The sequence below is a fragment of the Eschrichtius robustus genome, chromosome 14, assembly GCF_028021215.1.
Source record: "Eschrichtius robustus isolate mEscRob2 chromosome 14, mEscRob2.pri, whole genome shotgun sequence".
NCBI lineage: Eukaryota > Metazoa > Chordata > Mammalia > Artiodactyla > Eschrichtiidae > Eschrichtius > Eschrichtius robustus.
In genome coordinates this window covers 28,391,185-28,410,896 of record NC_090837.1, presented here as the reverse complement: position 1 = coordinate 28,410,896, position 19,712 = coordinate 28,391,185, and the positions used below count along the sequence as shown (strand labels likewise).

The window sequence follows — 19,712 nt, the reverse complement described above, 5'->3', positions numbered from 1 at the left end:
GTTGCTGTGAGAACTAAATGAGATGATACAGTTATAAAAATTTTAGCATAATACCTGCTGCACACAGTAAGCAAATGTTAGCTATTGTTATTAAAATGTGGAAAATTGCTATGAAAAATAGTCATCCTCTATCAATTGAAGACATTAAAGCACTTAAAAAACTACTTAAAGGCTTTCATTAGTACAATTAACATTCTGATAAAACAGGGAAAGGCACTCAATCAAGCAAAAACTTACTTTATGGCTGCATAATAAAACGTTCCAAACCAAACACCAGAAGTTATTAGATGCACTGGAATCAAAACTTTTCCATATTGTCTAAATGTTTTCTTAAATCGTTGATAAAGACTAATTGATCTGTCTTGTAAAGGATCAGGTTCTTCCTTTTTTTCAGAGGGAGTTCCTGGGGATGCAGCACTGGATGACAGAACCCTCTTGGATAAGATATCCTGCTCCCACTGTTTATGAAGGACCCCTGGTTGGGGTGGGTGAGCAATGAATGGCTTCCTTTCCTTTGCAAAACACTGGGCAGCACGTAAGTGCAGCCATCGTTTCTGAGGGCCCTGTACCCAAACCACTCTGGATTCCGAGGTATACAAAAGTAATGGTCCCTTCATGTTTTGACAGTGTCCCAAATGACCAGCTTTATCTGGTTCCATGCATGTCCTATGTGCCAGTCGGAATACAGTCTTTGGTACGTTCCATTGCATTTTGAAGAACGGAGATTGATGGATTTCAGCTTCTATAGAGACTAGATTAAAAAAAATTAGATTATACATAGATTTCCATTATAAACCAATCTACTTAAACATATATCATTAACTATTAGGAAGTAAAAGGACAGACATTGTTACCAAATCCACAGAAATTAATGTTAAGGTATACAGTTCTACCATACCACAATTTTAGAATTTCATTAAAACACATCATTTAGGGCTTTCCTGGTGGCGCAGTAGTTGAGAATCTGCCTGCCAATGCAGGGGACACGGGTTCGAGCCCTGGTCTGGGAAGATCCCACATGCCGCGGAGCAACTAGGCCCGTGAGCCATAATTACTGAGCCCGCGCCATCTGGAGCCTGTGCTCCGCAACAAGAGAGGCTGCGACAGTGAGAGGCTCGCGCACCGCGATGAAGAGTGGCCCCCGCTTGCCGCAACTAGAGAAAGCCCTCGCACAGAAATGAAGACCCAACACAGCAAGGAAGGAAGGAAGGGAGGGAGGGAGGGAGGGAGGGAGGGAGGGAGGGAGGGAGGAAGGAAGGAAGGAAGGAAGGAAGGAAGGAAAGAAGTAAATAAACAAACCCAAAGTTTAAAAAAAAAAAAAATACAATGCGGTATTGGTAACTATAGTCACCATGCTGTACATTAAAAAAACACACACACACACATCATTTAAATATGATATAGTAAACCAGTCCAACAGACATCATGGACGGTAAGATTTTGGGCCTATTTTATTGCTACAAAAGGGATATTTGTAGAGCTTCTGTCATTCTACAAAGAAGCAGTGTAGTATAACAGAAAAATCAGATCTGGAAGCTAAAGAGCTGGGCCCTAATGTTTTGGGGTCATAATTCTGTACAACTGTCTTTTAGATTTGAAGCCTAAACCCACTAGTAAAACACGGATTACTTCATAGGTTTTTACAGGAATTATATGAAATTTATGATGAAAAAGTGCTTTTGTAAACTAACAAGCATCATATAAGTGTTAGTTATTAAAATATTAGGGTCTGATGAATAGTTGACATCAATATCATTTATTCTATAATGCCTTTAGACTAAATTATATAAAATTGTAAATTACATATGTTATTAACTGGTGAGAACAGACTTTTCCAGATAGCTAAAACTTTGTTAAAAAGACAGGATAGTATAATTTTAAAAAAACATGGACTTTGAAATAAGATGGGCCCAACTGAGTTAATAGTGGTATTATTTTGAGCAAATTACTTAGTCTCTCTAGACACAAAGTTTCCCCACTGGTAAAATAGAATTATTGTATGCATTATTATATAGCAAATCAGTTCGCTTCCCTCAACATCAGGCAGTGCCCCCTAACCCCTAATCTTCACCGGCACCTTGCGCCAGCTACCTCTCCAATTCTAATACGTTGAGAATAGATGATCTTATTTTTTATAAACTGTGTATACTTAATAAGAATCACAAGTTTTGAGTTAGCACCTCAGTAAATTAGCACTCCAACAAATACAGATACACCATTTTACATGAATGTTTGTTACCTGGGATACAAAGCTGTCATTTAAAAACAACTACTAACAAACTGTCTCCTTATAAAATTAATCCCAGACTCATCCCTTCCTAATTAATAATTAACTTAGCTTCTATCAGGCTCTCACAGATGATCCAACAACACAAGGCAAATGAGCTGTGAAATGAAACTGCAAATCTTGCAAAACAAACAGGCTCCCAGGAAGCCTTTAAAGGTGATAATGGAGATGGCTGCATCAAAGCAAAGCCAGTGAAAAGTGACAGAAGACTCAGACCAGTTAATAACCAAAGAGAAAAGCTACAGGGTAATGACATGTGCTTCAAATAAAGAATGATTTAAACACTAAATGACTAAGAAAGGCCATTCAGAGAAATGATTAACTCCGTAATTATTTTTACAAAACTGACTTATTTTTTTGTTGTGAGTCAGACAGTAAGTAAAAGATATCTTATTGTGCTCTCCTACCACCTCTATCTATTTTATCTATAAATCCATGCCATGCCTACGCCAAGGGGAAAAAACATCAACTGGTTATTTATTCTAAGAATTAGCTCAGTTGGAATTATAACCTAAAATCTGTCAAATATAAAAATTCATTTAGAAATTTTACTATGAATTTTTTGGTCTCTATTTTAGTTGAATTTATTTTGAGGCTTTTCTCCAGCACCATTCGTTACCTTTGAATGATTCCTGTCCCTGGCGTTAGTACAGGTGTTCTCTGAACTCAAAAGGCTTTCTTTTTCTCTTTTAAACTTATTTCCTTTACAGGGCAGTTTCCCAGGAGGTGAAGTTCCCAGAAGTCTAACTTTCAGATAACTGGATTATTATGTGTTTGTGTTAGTGAATAAAAAGAAAAAGGATTTTTTAAAAAGCCTCTTTCCAAGCTTCCAGTTTGCATCCTTTCCCCCGGTTTCAACTATTCCCCTCCCATTTTTAAAAACATCTTTATTGATATAATTCACATATTATACAAGTCACTTATTCAAGGTGTAAAATTCACTGATCTTTAGTATATTCACAGTTGTGCAAACATCGCCACAATCTAAATTTAGAACATTTTCATCACCCCCAAAAGAAACTCCACATCTATTGCAGTCACTGCCCATTCCCTCACCCTCCCAGTCCCAGGCAACCACTAGTGTACTTTCTGTCTCTACACTTGTCTATTCTGGACACCTCATATAAATGGAATCACAGTATGTTATCTTTTGATCCGAATCATGGGGAGCTAGGGATGTTGTGGGGGGAGTGGAGGTGGTTTGAAAATAGATTCCTGGACTCTCTTAGACCTAATCAGAATGTCCTGCAGTCAAGTCACACCCGACAATATGAACTTAAGAACCATTTCTCTAAGCCCATCAAATGGCTTCAGTGCCAGATGCAGCATGGCAGCAAAAATATCATCCATCATCACCATCATCATCATCATAATGGTAAGATGTTTTTGATTTTGAGCCCTTACTATGTGGTTGGTGCTTTACAAACATTTTACATGTATTAACTCGTTTTATTCTCGTAACAACCCTATGAAGGAGGGACTATTGTCATCACTTTACATTTGAGGACACTGAACCAGAGAGAGGAAATAGCTTGCCCAATGTCACTCAACTGCTGAGTGGAGGAACTGGGATTCAAACCTAGTTTAATCCCAGGCCCATACTGGGTCACTAAGCTAACATGGCCACTTCTAGAAAGAAGAGACAGTGCCAATTTTCAGCAAACCAAGACATATAAGACACATGGTCAAAGCTCCCTAAGGAAACATAGGGCCCAAAAAATGAGTCAAGTTTTACATTAAAAACTAAAATTAAATCAATTTAAATTTAACTGGCAATGGGTGGGTGATGGCTAGACTCCCAAAGGTATCCAATCACAATACTGGTGACATACACATTAAGACTCATACGATTTCAAGGAACAAACCTACTTCAGATAAGTGCAAATAAAAGTAGAGGGCAGGCAGAGACTGAGTAGTATATTCAATATTCTGGAGTGAACAGGCTTCAGGAACATAAAATGACAAAGTAGAAATTTTCTTGTCTCACAGCTAGCACCTATGTATAATGGCCTCAGCTCATTGGCAGCTTCCGTTTCTTGATTTTACTAGTCTGCTCATATTTTCCATTAAAGATAAAAGTTTCTGGTTACTGGCCAATAATGGAGGTGCCATTCCTCATAAGCCCTACCCAGATCAAGTCAGCTATATCTGGATAGGTGGGCCTGAAGAAGTTGTGAACTAACAGGACCCTAAAATATTTCTGATACACATGCAGAATCTGGAGAACTTAATCTTGAATTTCTTCCAGTGAAATACAGTAATTCCAGTAATAAATATTTAAATCATGAGACTTAGCTTATTTCCTACAGAACGGTGACACGTTATTTTCCTGCTCCAGCAGCATGAAACTTTCATGTCTAGAGATGAGGGCACTGTTCCGAATTGCTTAGAATAATTTCTAAGTAAAGCTTGGTTCTTTTAATGACCTACTTAATTTTAGTGAGCAGGCTATAGCGTCTAACTTAAAATGGAAAGCTTGGAATCTGAGAGGTCAGACTGCCTGGGTTCAAATTCTGAAAACCTTATTTATAAACTATGTAACCTTTGGACAAGTTTATTAGCCTCCCTATGCCTTGGTTTCCAATTTGTAAAATGGAGTTAATAATAGAACTTACTTCATAGGGTTGTTGTAAGGATAAAATGAATGAATACATGTAAAAGGTTTAGAAAATACCTAGCATGCAGCAAGTGCTCAGGAAATGTTACAAGTTATTATTATAAGTAAGCAAGATAGCCTATTGCCCTTATTTGCAGTGGTAAAGCCTGAGGATCAGCGCTTGAGCCAAAAGGAGATTCTATAGGATAAACAGTTGCTTAGGATGGGTCTGGCCCAAAATTTAAAATTTATATGAAACTGTAATCAATTCCCTAATACCTAACCTTTCAGAGATAGGGCTCAGGACCAGGCATGAGGAAGCAGTAACACACATGTCTGAAAGTCAGGAGCCTCTCACGTAGTCCTGAGGCAGAGCAAAGTAAAGTGAAGACACAGTGGTCAAGAGTAAAGGCATAGGGGGTTCCCTGGTGGCGCAGTGGTTAAGAACCCGCCTGCCAATGCAGGGGACACGGGTTCGAGCCATGGTCCAGGAAGATCCCATGTGCCGTGGAGCAACTAAGCCCGTGCACCACAACTACTGAGCCTGCGCTCTAGAGCCTGCGAGCCACAACTACTGAGCCTGCGTGCCATAACTACTGAAGCCCACGCGCCTAGAGCCCGTGCTCTGCAACAAGAGAAGCCACCACAATGAGAAGCCCACGCACCACAACAAAGAGTAGTCCCCACTTGCCGCAACTAGAGAGAGCCCGCATGCAGCAACGAAGACCCAACACAGACAAAAATAAATAAATAATAAATAATTTTTTTTTAAAAAAGAGGAAGGGCATTAAGGAAGCAGTGGGAACCATGAGGGAGAGGGATAGGGATGGGGAGAGGGAGAGGGAGAGGGATAGGGATGGGGAGAGGGAGAGGGGAGCTGAGTTAAAGGAATGAAGGGGAGGGTAGATGGACTGGAAACAAGTGCCAGTAAGAAAGCACAAATATTAGAGTGCTGTTGGGATTCTAGGGCCACTATATCCTGAAATTCCAGTTCCATGAGGCCAAATGAGTTAGTTTATGAGACTCCTTTCCTCCCTCTATATCCTTACCATACCCATGCTGCTCAAGGTTATATGAGCATGTTTCTGTTCCTCACACCTGGAAGCCTAAAACATTCAAGCAGCACTAGAAATACAATAGCGGCAAAAATTAACTAATTTATACCCTGTTCTTACATAAGAAATAAAAAAACAATGACTAAAAAGTTGGAGTTGAAGCAACAAATTTCAATAGCAAAACTTGGTTCTCTATTATGTGAATTCAAAGTAACTCTTTTGTCAAACAAATTCTTATTTGGAAGTCCAACAAAGGAAATAAATAGAAGCAAAGTTGCTCAGATTAAAGCAGGAGTGAGAGGAATGGAGCCTCTGGTTTGCTCCCACCTCCTCCAGCTCACAGGGCACAGCCACAGAAGCCCTAACAGTGAAAACAAAATCTCTGTGAATGTTGGTCCTACTTTGCCTAATTGCCAGTTCCCCACCAGTCACAACATAGGCACTTATTCCTACTGAAGCTCCTGAGCTCCACAGGCTAGATAAGAAACTCCAAGGAAAATTTATCAGATATTGGAATTTTCTTGGGGCCTGCCCACTAGCAGGACAACACAAGCTTCGCGACACCCCAAACCCCATACCCAACTGTGTCAGGAACCAGCCCCATCCACCAGCTATCTGACACTAGCTCTGAGACCCCTGGGCCCTGCAACCAGACTCCAGGACCTGGCTCTGTCTGCCAATAGGCTGGCACTAACCCCAGGACCTACCTTCACCCACTAGTGGGTGAGCAGCAGCCCCAGAGTCTCCTGGACCCTGACTCCGCTCATCAGTGAGCCAGCCCTAGCCCCGGGTCCCCCTGGGTTCTGCAGTCAGCCACCTTGTGACCTGGTCCTGCCAACCAGCAGCCAGCAGCCTCCACACAGGGCAGGGCCTGGCAACCAACCAGATCAGGGGCCCACCAAGCCTACCAGACTGCCCACATAGTCAGCCCACTACAACAGGAGGACCCATGCAGCCCTCATAGGGGGAAGCCCTAGAAGGTTAGGGTGATGAAAGGGAAGTGCACTGCTGGGACACAAAGGATGTCTCCTACAAAAGGCCACTTCTCCAAGGTCAGGAAATGTAACTAACTTATCAGTTACGTTACAACAAAAACAGCAACTTAGGCAAAATGAGGCAAGAGAGGAACACATTCCAAATGAAGGAACAAGATAAAACCCCAGAAGAAGAACTAAAAGTGGAGACAGGTTATCTACTTGACAAAGAGTTCAGGGCAGTTATCACAAAGATGATCAAATAACTCAGGAGAAGAATGGATGCACAGAGAGATAAGTTAGAAGCTTTAAAAAAGAATTAGAAAATAGAAAGAACAACCAAACAAATGAAGAATACGATAACTGAAATGAAAAATACGCTAGAAGGAATCAACAGTATACTTAGTGATACAGAGGCATAGATCAACGAGCTGGAAGACAGAGTACTGGAAATCACTGTTCTGAACAGGAAATAGAAAAAACAATGAAAAGAAATGAGGACAGTTTAAGAGACCTCTGGGACAACATCAAGTGGACTAATATTCACATTATAGGGATCCCAGAAGGAGAAGAGAGAGAGAAAGGGGCTGAGAACATATCTAAGGAGGTAAAAGACCTGTACTTGAACACTGATGAAATAAACTGCAGATGACACAAACAAATGGAAAGATATACCACGTTCATAGATTGGAAAAATATTGTTAAAATGACCATACTACCCAAGGCGATCTTCAGATTCAATGCAATCTCTATCAAAATACCAAGGGCATTTTTCACAGAAATAGAAAAAATAATTTCAATATTTGTATGGAAACACAGAAGACCCCAAATAGCCAAAACAATCTTGAGAAAGAACAGAGCTGGAGGAATCAGTCCCTGACTTCAGACTACAATAATCAATCAGTATGGTACTGGCACAAAAAGAGACACATAGATCAGTGGAACAAAATAGAGAGCCCAGAAATAAACCCCTACACTTATGGTCAATTATTCTACAACAAAGAAGGCAAGAATATACAATGGAGAAAAGACAGTCTCTTTAATAAGTGGTGCTGGAAAACTGGACAGCTACATGTAAAAGAACTAGAACATTCTCTAACACCATATACAAAAATAAACTCAAAATGGATTAAATACCCAAATGTAAAACCAGACATTATAAACCTCTTAGAGGAAAACACAGGCAGAACACTCTTTGACATAAATTGCAGCATTATTTTTTTGGCTCCATCTCCTAAAGCACAGGAAATAAAAGCAAAATAAACAAATGGGACCTAATTAAACTTAAAGCTTTTGCACAGCAAAGGAAACCACAGGTAAAATGAACAAGACAACCTCCTGAATGGGAGAAAATATTTGCAAATGATGTGACCGATAAGGCGTTATATCCAAAATATATAAATAGCTCATAAGACTCAATATCAAACAACAACAAAAACTACCACAACCCAATTACAAAATGGGCACAAGACCTGAATAGACATTTTTCCAAAGAAGACATACAGATGGCCAACAGGCACATGAAAAGATGCTCAACACTGTTAATCTTCAGATAAACGCACAAAGGTTGGCGAGGATATGGAGAAAAGGGAACTCTTGTACGCTGCTGGTGGGAATGTAAATTGGTGCAGCCAATGTGGAAAACAGTATGGGAGGTTTCTCAAAAAAACTAAAATTGAACTACCATATGACCCAGCAATTCCACTCCTAAGTATATATCTGAAAAAAATGAAAACATGAAACATGAAAAATATTGAAAAAATTCAAAAAGATACATGCACCCCAACATTCACTGCAGCATTATTTACAATTGCTAAGATATGGAAGCAACCTAAATGTCTATCAACAGATGAGTGGATAAAGAAGATGTGGTATATATAAATGGAATACTACTCAGCCATAAAAAAAACAAAATTTTGTCATACGCAACAACATGGATGGACTTGCAGGATATCAGGTTAAGTGAAATAAGTCATAGAAAGACAAATACTGTATGGTATCACTTATATGTGGAATCTAAAAAGAACTAGTGAATATGACAAAAAAGAAACAGACTCACAGAGAACAAACTAGTGGTTACTAGTTGGGAGAGGGAAGGGAGGAGGGGAAAGACAGGGGTAGAGGATTAAGAGGTACAAACTACAATGGATAAAATAAATAAACTACAAGGATATCCTGTACAACACAGGGAATAAAGCAAATATTTTATAACAACTATAAATGGAATGTAACCTTAAAAATTGTGAATCACTATGTTGTACACCTAAAACTTACACACTACATCAACTATACCTCAATTTAAAAAAAAAAAGAAGGAAATCTTCCCATTTGCAACAACATGGATAAACCTTGAGGGCTTTATGTTAAACAAAGTAAGTCAGAAAGGAAAAGAAAAATATTGTATGATCTCACTTATATGTGGAATCTTAAAAACAACAACAACAAAAACCCAAACTCAAATTTGTACATACAGAGAATGGAGTGGTGGTTGCTGGGGAGGGCAGGGGGGTGAGGGAAGAAGGCATGGTGAAATGGATGAAAGTGTTCAAAAGGTACAAACTTCCAGTTATAAAATACATAAGTAGTCATGAGGATGCAACGCACAGCATGGTGACTATAATTAATATTGCACTGTATATTTGAAAGTTACTAGGAAAGTAGATCTTAAAAGTTCTTATCACAAGAAAAAAATTCTGTAACTACGTGAGATGATGGATATTAACTAGACTGTGGTGATCATTTTGCAATATATACAAATATCTGAATCATGTTATACACCTGAAACTAACACAATGTTACATGTCAATTATATCTCAATTGAAAAAAAAGATGTTCATGCTCATCAGCATTATGTCTCTAGAGAATTGCAAATTAAAACAAGGTACCACTACACATCTATTAGAACGACTAATATCCAAAACACTGACAACACCAAATGCTGCGGAGGTTGTGGAACAACAGCAACTGTCATTCACTGCTGGTGGGAATGCAAAATGGTACAGTCACTTTGGAAGACAGTTTGGCAGTTTTGTATAAGCTAAACATAGGCTTACAATGAGTCAGCAGTAGCACTCCTAGGTACTTAACCAAAATGAGCTGAAAATTTACGTCCACACAAAAACCTGAACACAAATGTTTACAGAAGCTTAATTCATAATTGCCAAAAACTGGACATAACCAAGAAGTCCTTGAATAGATGAGTGGATAAACAAACTGATATACTGTATGATTCCAACATCATGGAAGAGGTGTGACATTCTGGAAGAGGTGAAACTATAGAGATGGTAAAAAGATCAGTGGCTTCCAGGGTGGGGGAGGGAAGGGATGAACAGAAGGAGCACAGGGCATTTCTAGGGCAGTGAAACATTCTGTATGATACTGTAATGGTGGATAAATGTCATTATGCAATTGCTAAAACCCACAAAAATAAATATACAACACAAAGAGTGAGCCCTAATGTGAACTATGAACTTTAGTTAATAATGTATTGATGTTGTTCATCAATTCTAAAAAACGTACCACACTAATACAAGATGTCAATAATAGGGGAAACACTGTGTGGGTGGGTGGGGCGGATAAGACGGGATTCTCTGTACTATCTCTGCACCATGTTTCTATAAACCTAAACTTCGCTAAAACAGTCCATTCATTAATTTCTTTAAAGACAGTACACTGTGGCCTTACCCAATACAACTGATACATAGTATAACCTTAACTTGAAGTACAGGTATGAGGACAGGATAAATGTAGAACTCATCAGGTTGAAACATAATAAAAAGGATAAATGAAGGAAAGAATTGCCTCTACTTATACAAAGTCCTCAATTACCACCAAACAGGAGGAAATTCAAATTTTCTCCTTCCAACAGATTAATATTCTAATTTATTCATTTTGACCTCTCTCTTAATCACACCTTGACTGCTGTTTCAAATCAAATTTAGTTTGCTGTTTAGAAAAAGTAACAGTATGCAAATTTATTTGCAGCACTTTCTGGGCTGTTACTTTCCTGCTCCCTAAGGCACTGGATGGCTTCAACTTAATTTCTATTATATAATCCATCTTCTTCAATCTACTCTGCTTTTAAGCTTTCTATTACCAAAATTGAGCCACTAAAGCTGTGGCAATGACGAAGCCATTGTTAAATTCCTAATCTTCAGAAAAGGTTAAATTATGCCCCCTAGTGAATTCCCAAGGAATTTCATTAATGAATCATTGATTTCCCCAACTTGTAAAGAAAATCAAAATTTCCAAAATTACTACACAAATATATTAATTTACACAAAATGTTTCTCTTTTTTATCTCTTTTCAGAGGCTCTAAGTTCAACAAGGCAAGTCAGGGTGATTTGTTATGGTAACACTGTTCCAGAATCCACGTGGTTCCAGACTTCCACCCACTTCCTTTTGGGCTGTGGCAGGTGTTATCCCATTGCTATGGGAAGAATGCAGGCTTTACAATCAGAAAGACTAGTTCCAACCCTTTCTGGCATTACTTTACTTAGCTCTTTTCCTCATTCCTAAAATGGGGTTAAATACACTTTTATCATATTGTATTTATATGATTAAATGAGATAAAGTATAGTATCTAGCACTTAATATGCTGGGTCAATAATTAATTTTGGTTTTCTTTCTTCGTCGCCTCATCTACTGACCTGGTCAAACCAAGCTCACAGTCTTCCTTCATCTAAACTTCTGCCATTATTCCATTTGTTTGACCCATGCAAAATCCCAGCCTCTCTAGCAATACACTCCACTGGTCATACCTTTGTCACTGAAATAATCTGTTACTGACCCACAACTGAAGTCCTCAAACTATACTATCCCGCTCTCTTCAGCCTCTTCTTCTTCCAGCTTCCACTCCTCTACTCTCTCTGGACTCTAATTCCAGGACCTTGTCCCACTCTACCCCCCTTTTCCTTCAAATCCAACAGCTCCTCCTGGTTTCACTCTGAAGTCTTTATCCAGCCTGGATTCTACAGTGCATTACTTGAATTACTACTTTGTCCTTCTGCAACACCAGACCACAAAATCTAATCCAGAGCCAGTCCAACCATCTGTTTTTCCCACGACTACATCCCACAATCATAGCTGAGCACTAACAAAAGCCACATAACTGATTAAATTAGTACCAGCATACATTGATGGTACATCATTCTATCTCAGAAAGGCTCTGAATGCTGTGACAACCGATGATGGTTTCTGATCAGATGAGCTTCCTCCACCATTCCTCACTTTTCCCAAACTCTTCAAGCCTCTTATACTTCACTTTCAGATGGTAAAATATAAAGTATACATCAGATCATGTCTCTCCTCTGTTTAAAGCTCCCCAATTTCTCCCAGGGTAAGTCCTTACAATTGCCTACAATGCCTTACACCAGCAGTCCCCAACCCTTTTGGCACCAGGGGCCAGTTTCGTGGAAGACAATTTTTCCACGGGCTGGGGGCAGGGCGTCGGGGGTGGGGATAGGTGCAGGTGGTAATGCAAGCGATGGGGAGCAGCAGATGAAGCTTTGTGCCGCCGCTCACTTCCTGCTGTGTGGCCCAGTTCCTAAAAGGCCGTGGACCAGTAATGGTCCGAGGCCAGGGAGTTGGGGACCCCTGCCTTACACAACCTTCTACCTTTCCCTCTCTGAATACATCACCTACTCTCAGTCTGTGCCTTGCTCACTCTGTTCCAGCCACACTAGCCCCCCTGCAGCTCTTCCAACATGCTAAAAAGGCCCCTGCTTTAAGAACTCTGCATTAACTGTTCCCTCTGCTTGGAAGAGTCTTTCTCCAGATATCTGCATGACTAACTCCTTCACTTCCTACAAGTCTTTGTTCAAATGGTACCCGCTCCATGGGGTCACTGCTCCCAATCCTTTCTCTTCCAGCCCTGTCATCCCAATATTCCTTATCTTGCTCTATTTGTTTCTTTTTCCATAGCACTTATTGTCTAACACCCTACATGATTCACTTATTTATTACTGTTTAAGGGTAATTATTATTTACTCATTATTATCATTTAAGTCCATTTAAGGACAAGGACAGAATTTTTTTCCCGTTTTGTTCACTGCTGCATCTCAGGTGCCGACAACAAAGGTTGGCTGGCACATAGGAGGCACTTAATATTTGTTAAATGAATAATTAGATAAACCTATCCCCCACTTCCCCTTAAAAATGAACCAAAATTATTTGGGGATGAATCTTCCCAACTTCAGCCTCCTCCCTTCCAGTTACCTGCATCCACACCCATCTCAGGGTCAGTTAACTGCCTCCTCAGAAAATGAACCATCCCTCCATTCAAAGCCCATTCCTCCATCTGTGTTCTAGATCTAAACTCTTCCTGTGTTTTCCAAGAATTCTGCTCAACCAAGTTTTCCTTGTATTTTTCTACTGCTATTCTTTTTCCTGTACTCCAACTGCCCTCTCCTCTGGCTTCTTTCCTTCAGCATATACACATGCGATTAAGAAAATATGTCTCTCTATAGTATCTGCCCAATTTCCAATTATCTTCACTGCATTTAAGGATCCCCAGTTTAGTGGCAGCAAAGTCACTGTAATTTCTGACCCACAGAGAAGAGCAATCATAGAGCTCTTCATGGATGCTGGGGCTCCCCTCACAAGTTTAATTCTCCCAGTCTTGGTGAAAAGTATCTCTTCTGGACTCCCCCAGAGTGGGTGAGCTGGTCCTACGTGTTAAATCCACTCTCCCATTCCAATCTCCCTAAGCCTTTGGACCCCTTCCTCTTTAGTGTACCAAGGCAAGTCTGGCATTTCAATTTCATTTAGCGTGGGTCACCTTTTGGTCCGTGCTTCAGCCAACCAATCAAACTGTTGAGAGCCCTTTCTAACCTCTCAAGCTATAAAAGTGAATCAAGAATCTCTGCTTAGTGGGCCTATATCAATAAATTTAGCCCGGCCCAACTTTATGTTCCTTCCACCATTATCCCACATCCTTAATATCCATTCGTAAACATATCCCCCAGATTTCCATGTGTATAAACAAATAAACATTCTTGCCATTTTTTAAGAGTATGGGGCTTCCCTGGTGGCGCAGTGGTTGAGAATCTGCCTGCCAATGCAGGGGACACGGGTTCGAGCCCTGGTCTGGGAAGATCCCACATGCCGCGGAGCAACTGGGCCCGTGAGCCACAACTACTGAGCCTGAGCGTCTGGAGCCTCTGCTCCGCAACAAGAGAGGCTGCGATAGTGAGAGGCCCGCGCACCGCGATGAAGAGTGGCCCCCACTCGCCGCAACTGGAGAAAGCCCTCACACAGAAACGAAGACCCAACACAGCCAAAAATAAACATAATAAATAAATAATAAATAAAAAATTAAAAAAAAAAAAGAGTATGGCACACCCCCTCAGGTCACACTTTGTAGCTGACCCTTGAGGGCTTGTTAGGGTGGGAATCTAGTTATAGGTCTAGAAGCAAAGAAGTGTGGTAGAGGTAGTCCTTGAGGAGAATCAATCAGCAATGTCTAGCCTTCAGGGAAGGTCATTACAGGTTAACTTCCTCAAACAGGAGTGGAAGGACTGCTTCTACCGCCAAAGAAGACTAATGAAAATTTAGGGGTTCAATACTCCATTCCAAATTTGAGGATCTCAACCTTCCCCAGTCAATGCTCTCATGTTAACAGCAGACACCCTGTTAGAATGGGAATTCATTTTGCATTGTAATCCAGCCACTCTGCAGGATAAGACTGAGTTTGGTTTTCAGCAATCTCAGCTCTGCATCTATGTGAGAAGGGCAGACATAGAAGCTTTCTGGTCATTTATACAGAGCTTGAGCTCGGAATTTCAAGACCTGAGCTCATCATTCTCCACCTCCCACCCCCCTTTCTCCGAAAACAGAGCAACCAGTCAGTCTCATTATATTTGTTCATCATCTGGCAAAAATGTTTTAAATCTTCAAATACATGATCATCCAGAACCTGGTCTTTCATTAAGTATCTGAGTAGTAGTATCCAATGGTGGTATTTTGCATATCTCTATTGTCATATCACATCGTGGGCTACAGTGCCTGCCTTCTTTACCACTGAAAATAGTCAAGAGTGCCGTTAAATCTAATCAGATTAGAGAACCAATTTCAGGAATGCCATAACCAATCCAGAAAATTCATCCTTAAGATTCTGTTCCTCTAGAACCACTCTCAGTACCAAAATCCGAATCAGACAGGGTTCTCCAGAGACACAGAACCAACAGGAAAAAACATATACATATATCTATATCTCCCTATTGGAAATCTATTATTAGATTGTTTATTTAAATAGATATATTTATTTTAAGGAACTGGCTCACACAATTGTGAGGGCTACACATCTGAAATGTGTAGAGTGGATCTGCAGCCTGGAAACTCACACAAGAATTGACGCCACATGCAGTGGTTGAGAATCCGCCTGCCAGTGCAGGGGACACGGGTTCCATCCCTGGTCTGGGAAGATCCCACATGCCACGGAACAACTAAGCCCGTGCACCACAACTACTGAGCCTGTGCTCTAGAGCCCACGAGCCACAACTACTGAGCCTGCGTGCTACAACTACTGAAGCCCGTGCGCCTAGAGCCCATGCTCCACAACAAGAGAAGCCACCACAGTAAGAAGCCACGCACCGCAACGAAGAGTAGCCCCAGCTCGCCACAACTAGAGAAAGCCCAATGAAGACCCAACACAGCAGCAATGAAGACCCAACACAGCGAAAAATAAATTAAATAAATTAATTAAAAAAAAAAAAAAAAAGAATTGATGCCACAGCCTTGAGATTTTTTTCTTCTTGAGGCACCTCAGTTTGAAATTTAGGCTTTCAACTGATTGAATGAGGCCCACCCATATTATGGAGGGTAATCTCCTTAAAGTCAATTGATTACAGATGTTAACACATTTTCAAAATACCATCACAGTAACACCTAGATAAATAGGTACTATAGCCATGTCTAGTTGACATATAAAACTAATCATCACACATATAAACTTACAGGTTTCTCAAGCAAATCTTTACATTCTACTACAGGAAAAACCTTTTAAACAATAATATCTTATGTGTTCAAAAAAGACAATAAAATTTCAGTAGGGACACTTCGGCTGAGTGGACTGGAGGAATGAACAGTTCTTCCAAAACTATTTGGAGAAACACAGCTTCTACAACCACCTCTCTTTCCTACCTCCAAGAACACTATCATTCCTAGGAAGCTATAACATTGTATCTACATTTTTTTTTTTTTTTTTTTTTTTAAAGATGAGTGGGTACAAGGGGTAGGGGGTCAGGAGAGATACACAGGTAGAGCACAAAGGATTTTTTTTTTCAAAGGAATTCCTTTATTTTTATTATTTATTTATTTATTTATTTATTTATTTATTTATCTTTGGCTGTGTTGGGTCTTCGTTTCTGTGCAAGGGCTTTCTCTAGTTGCGGCGAGCGGGGGCCACTCTTCATCGCGGTGCGCGGGCCTCTCACTATCGCGGCCTCTCTTGTTAGGGAGCGCAGGCTCCAGACGCGCAGGCTCAGTAGTTGTGGCTCACGGGCCTAGTCGCTCCGCGGCATGTGGGATCTTCCCAGACCAGGGCTCGAACCCATATCCCTTGCGTTGGCAGGCAGATTCTCAACCACTGCGCCACCAGGGAAGCCCTGTATCTACATTTTAAAAACAATTTTTATGTTTCAAAAATGTGATCTTCAACTCCACAACAGAAATGACACCTTAAAATTACCCACCTCTGAGTGCTCTCACTCTAAGGGATGGTATCTATTGAATCTGTTGCTTGCCTTTAGTCTGACCAGAAAACTTACAAATTACTACTTCATTTTCTCTCACTGACAAAAGTGTAACATCTTATGGAAAAACCCAAACGAACTTTTTGGCCAACCCAACACAAACCAGGAGAAATCCAAACCAGTCTAGGTGAATAATGGACCAAATAATCAGAACAGCACATAAAGAAATCTTATAAATGGGCTGAAATAAATCCTGTATGTCCTTTCAAAAAAAAAATGGGATTTTTAAAAACCTTTCTAGGCTATTCATTCATCCATTATCACCCCACTATGTGCCAGGCACTGTTCAAGGCACCTGGGTTAAACCACTGAACAAAATGATGATCCCTGTCTTGCTAGAGTTCATATGCTAGCAAGACAACATCCTTATCCAGCTATTTTCTCTCTGAACATAATAACCCAAGCGTTAAGAAGTATCAAAACATTTTCTGAAAATCTACTATGTTTCAGTCAACTTCCAGTTCTGAGTCTGGCCTTAAACTGGCACTGTTTCATCATTAGCATAGAGTCTGGTCTCTGGAGTCAGGCTGCCTGGATCCAAAACCTAGCCCACCACTACTTCCCAGCTGCATAACGTTGGACAAGTTACTTACCCCTCACCTATAAAACAAAAATAATCATAACAACTATCCCACTGGATAATGTAAGAGTTAAATGAGTTCAAACGTATAAAGCACTTAATTTGGCACACAGAAGGTACTAAACTATCAGCTATTATTATTTTAATTCAACTTCCAGAAAACCATTTATTACTCAGGCAATGGTGGGGAAAAATAACACCAATGGTAACTTTTAAAATATTCTTATCTAGCCCATTTACTCTCTTCATCACTACTACCTTCAAGAGTTCTTCCTCTATTCTTGAAACCAGCGGTTAATCATTAAATCCATTTCACCTGTAACCTGCCTTACACCCTTTTCCAATCACCTTTCCCCACACTCCCCCCACCTCAGACAGCCCTACTTTTTTATTCTTTATCCCATAAATACCCAGAGCCCTTCGCTTTAGGATAGATGGACTAGTTCTCCTGTCTCCTCACTTGCCTGCTTTGTGAATAAACCCTCTCTTTGCTGCGAACCTGAGCATCTCAGTGTTTGGCTTGCTGGGAGTTGGGCAAAACGAACCTGGTTCAGAAATATTCTCAACTGAATTTACTTGACTTCTAGTTAACTTTTATAAAAACTACAAAATGTGATCTCTATATATCTCACGCACAACATCAATTCACGGTAGAGTTTGTATAAACGTATAGTTAGGAGGCTTTTAATCTAATGAGAAAATTTCTTAAAAAGTCAAAATTAGATTCCTTTTCCATAAAATTACAACAGCAACTATCTTAAGAAACTTTAGCATTGGAACCAGCATATATGGATATGTAATTAGCCAGTTCTAAATGCATGGATACGCAATAACATATTCACTCTCTAGGACAACCTTAGCAGTTGTCAATAATAATGAACTCAGGTGGAGAGCAAAACAACCTACTATAAAAATAAACATCAAAGAGAAAAGTAAAAATATGCCATGTGGAAAAACATATTTTCCCAATACGCTGTGAAAAGTAACAAGTACTACTAAATCACACTGAGGAAGAGACATTTCGTCATAGTGATTTTCTACAGATGTCAGCTGTGGCAGGCCACTAATTTATGTTTAGAGAAATAAATAAGAACACGTTTAGTTGAATTTTTAGGTTTGATGCTTAAACTTTTTTGGAAGGATCACTGACTATTTTGTATGCAAAAAGAGTATTTACAGACACATACTCAAGTAATCTTGTGTTATGAGGGCGGTAAGTATCAAAGGTGCATGCATCACTATGGTAAAAAAAAAAAAATCAACCTCGAAAAAAAATAACAATGAACTGAAGTTAATTCTCAACTTAGCTCACTGCATATAATAAAAAAAATACAAATACAGTCATCTGAAATGGATGGCTCATCCTCATTCATTAAAAATAGACTTCATTCTTGGTCCAAAGTTTATAAGTGGTCAACAACCTCAGAAATGTTAGTGCCCACAATTTAGAATTTTGACTCGATTGTAAAGTACATGCTGCGAATGTTGCTTTCCCCCAAGCGAAGTCTACTGGCTAATATAACTGCGTCTACTGACAAGTATGCAGGCTAGTGAACCTATTTCCAAAGCTGCTTTTAAACGGATCAATTTTCGTAAAGAATAACGGAAAACGTATTTTTGATCACGTTTTACACCCTTCAAGTGGGAGGTGCTGAGGCACAAAGCATCAACAATTTTAGGTCCACAGGCACAGTTTTGACCCTAGTCTGGGGTGGCAAGCAGGTACCTGCGACTCTCCAGTAGAAATTTAAGAGAAAGGACGAACAAAGCGTGTTGACTCCCCAACCATCCCATACCAAAGTCCAGAAAACACAGATACTACCAGTGAGGCGTCTCTCCTAAACAGGTGTGGGCTGCCCCTTTCTTCAGAGTCTGACAGATGAGAACGGCCCTCTCGAGAGAGGTCTGGCTGGACCTCCCGAATGCGGCGGTAGGGAGCGACCCGCGGTCCCCGGGGAGAAGTAGGGCGCCGCGCGTTTCCAAAGCAAGTCCGAGCGCGGGGGCTCCCAGGCCCCTCCCGGCCGGCGTCCAAGGAAGGGCAGAGCAAAGGGTGAAGGTGGCAGAGCGGAGGCTGGAAAACCGCTCCACAGACAGGGTTTGCAGAACACCCGCGCACAGCGAAGGGCGGGGTGACCTCTGTCCGCCCCGGGGGCGCTCCCCGCCGCGTACCACCTTGAGGAGGCCCCACCGACTGCCCGCCCCCGCCCCCAGAGGCCTCGACCCAGGATACCTCAGGACCTGAGGCCGCCGCCGCCGCTCCCCGCCGTGCGGCCGCTTGGAGCCCCCGCCGTGTCCCTCCACAGAGCCACCAGCCGAGCGTGGGTCAGGGCGCCGAAAGCCGCGTGCTCAGGCGACCCGGCCTCCGGCCCGCCCGCCCAACACACCAGGCCCACCAACCACTGGCTCGCACCCGCACTTGCCAGCACCCTCAGCACGGCGCGCGCGGCACGCCGGGACTCCGGGTTCC

General features: G+C 41.0%; 1 protein-coding gene across 6 annotated transcripts in view; it reads right to left on the bottom strand.

Annotated features, from left to right (window-relative positions):
* Positions 1–19,691, bottom strand: part of FAM210A (family with sequence similarity 210 member A) — a 44,132-nt gene extending 24,441 nt beyond the window's left edge. For 4 of the 6 annotated variants that reach the window (XM_068563640.1, XM_068563641.1, XM_068563642.1 and 1 more), the window contains exons 1-2: positions 19,476–19,691; positions 238–751 (exon numbers count right to left, since the gene is read on the bottom strand). In XM_068563640.1, the coding sequence (XP_068419741.1) occupies positions 238–710 (473 nt within the window). In that variant the 5' untranslated portion in view covers positions 711–751; positions 19,476–19,691. Of the gene's footprint in view, positions 1–237; positions 752–19,067; positions 19,397–19,475 lie in introns of those variants that run through there. The other 2 variants (XM_068563644.1, XM_068563645.1) reach the window with 2 other exon arrangements.
* Positions 19,692–19,712: the final 21 nt, after the last annotated feature.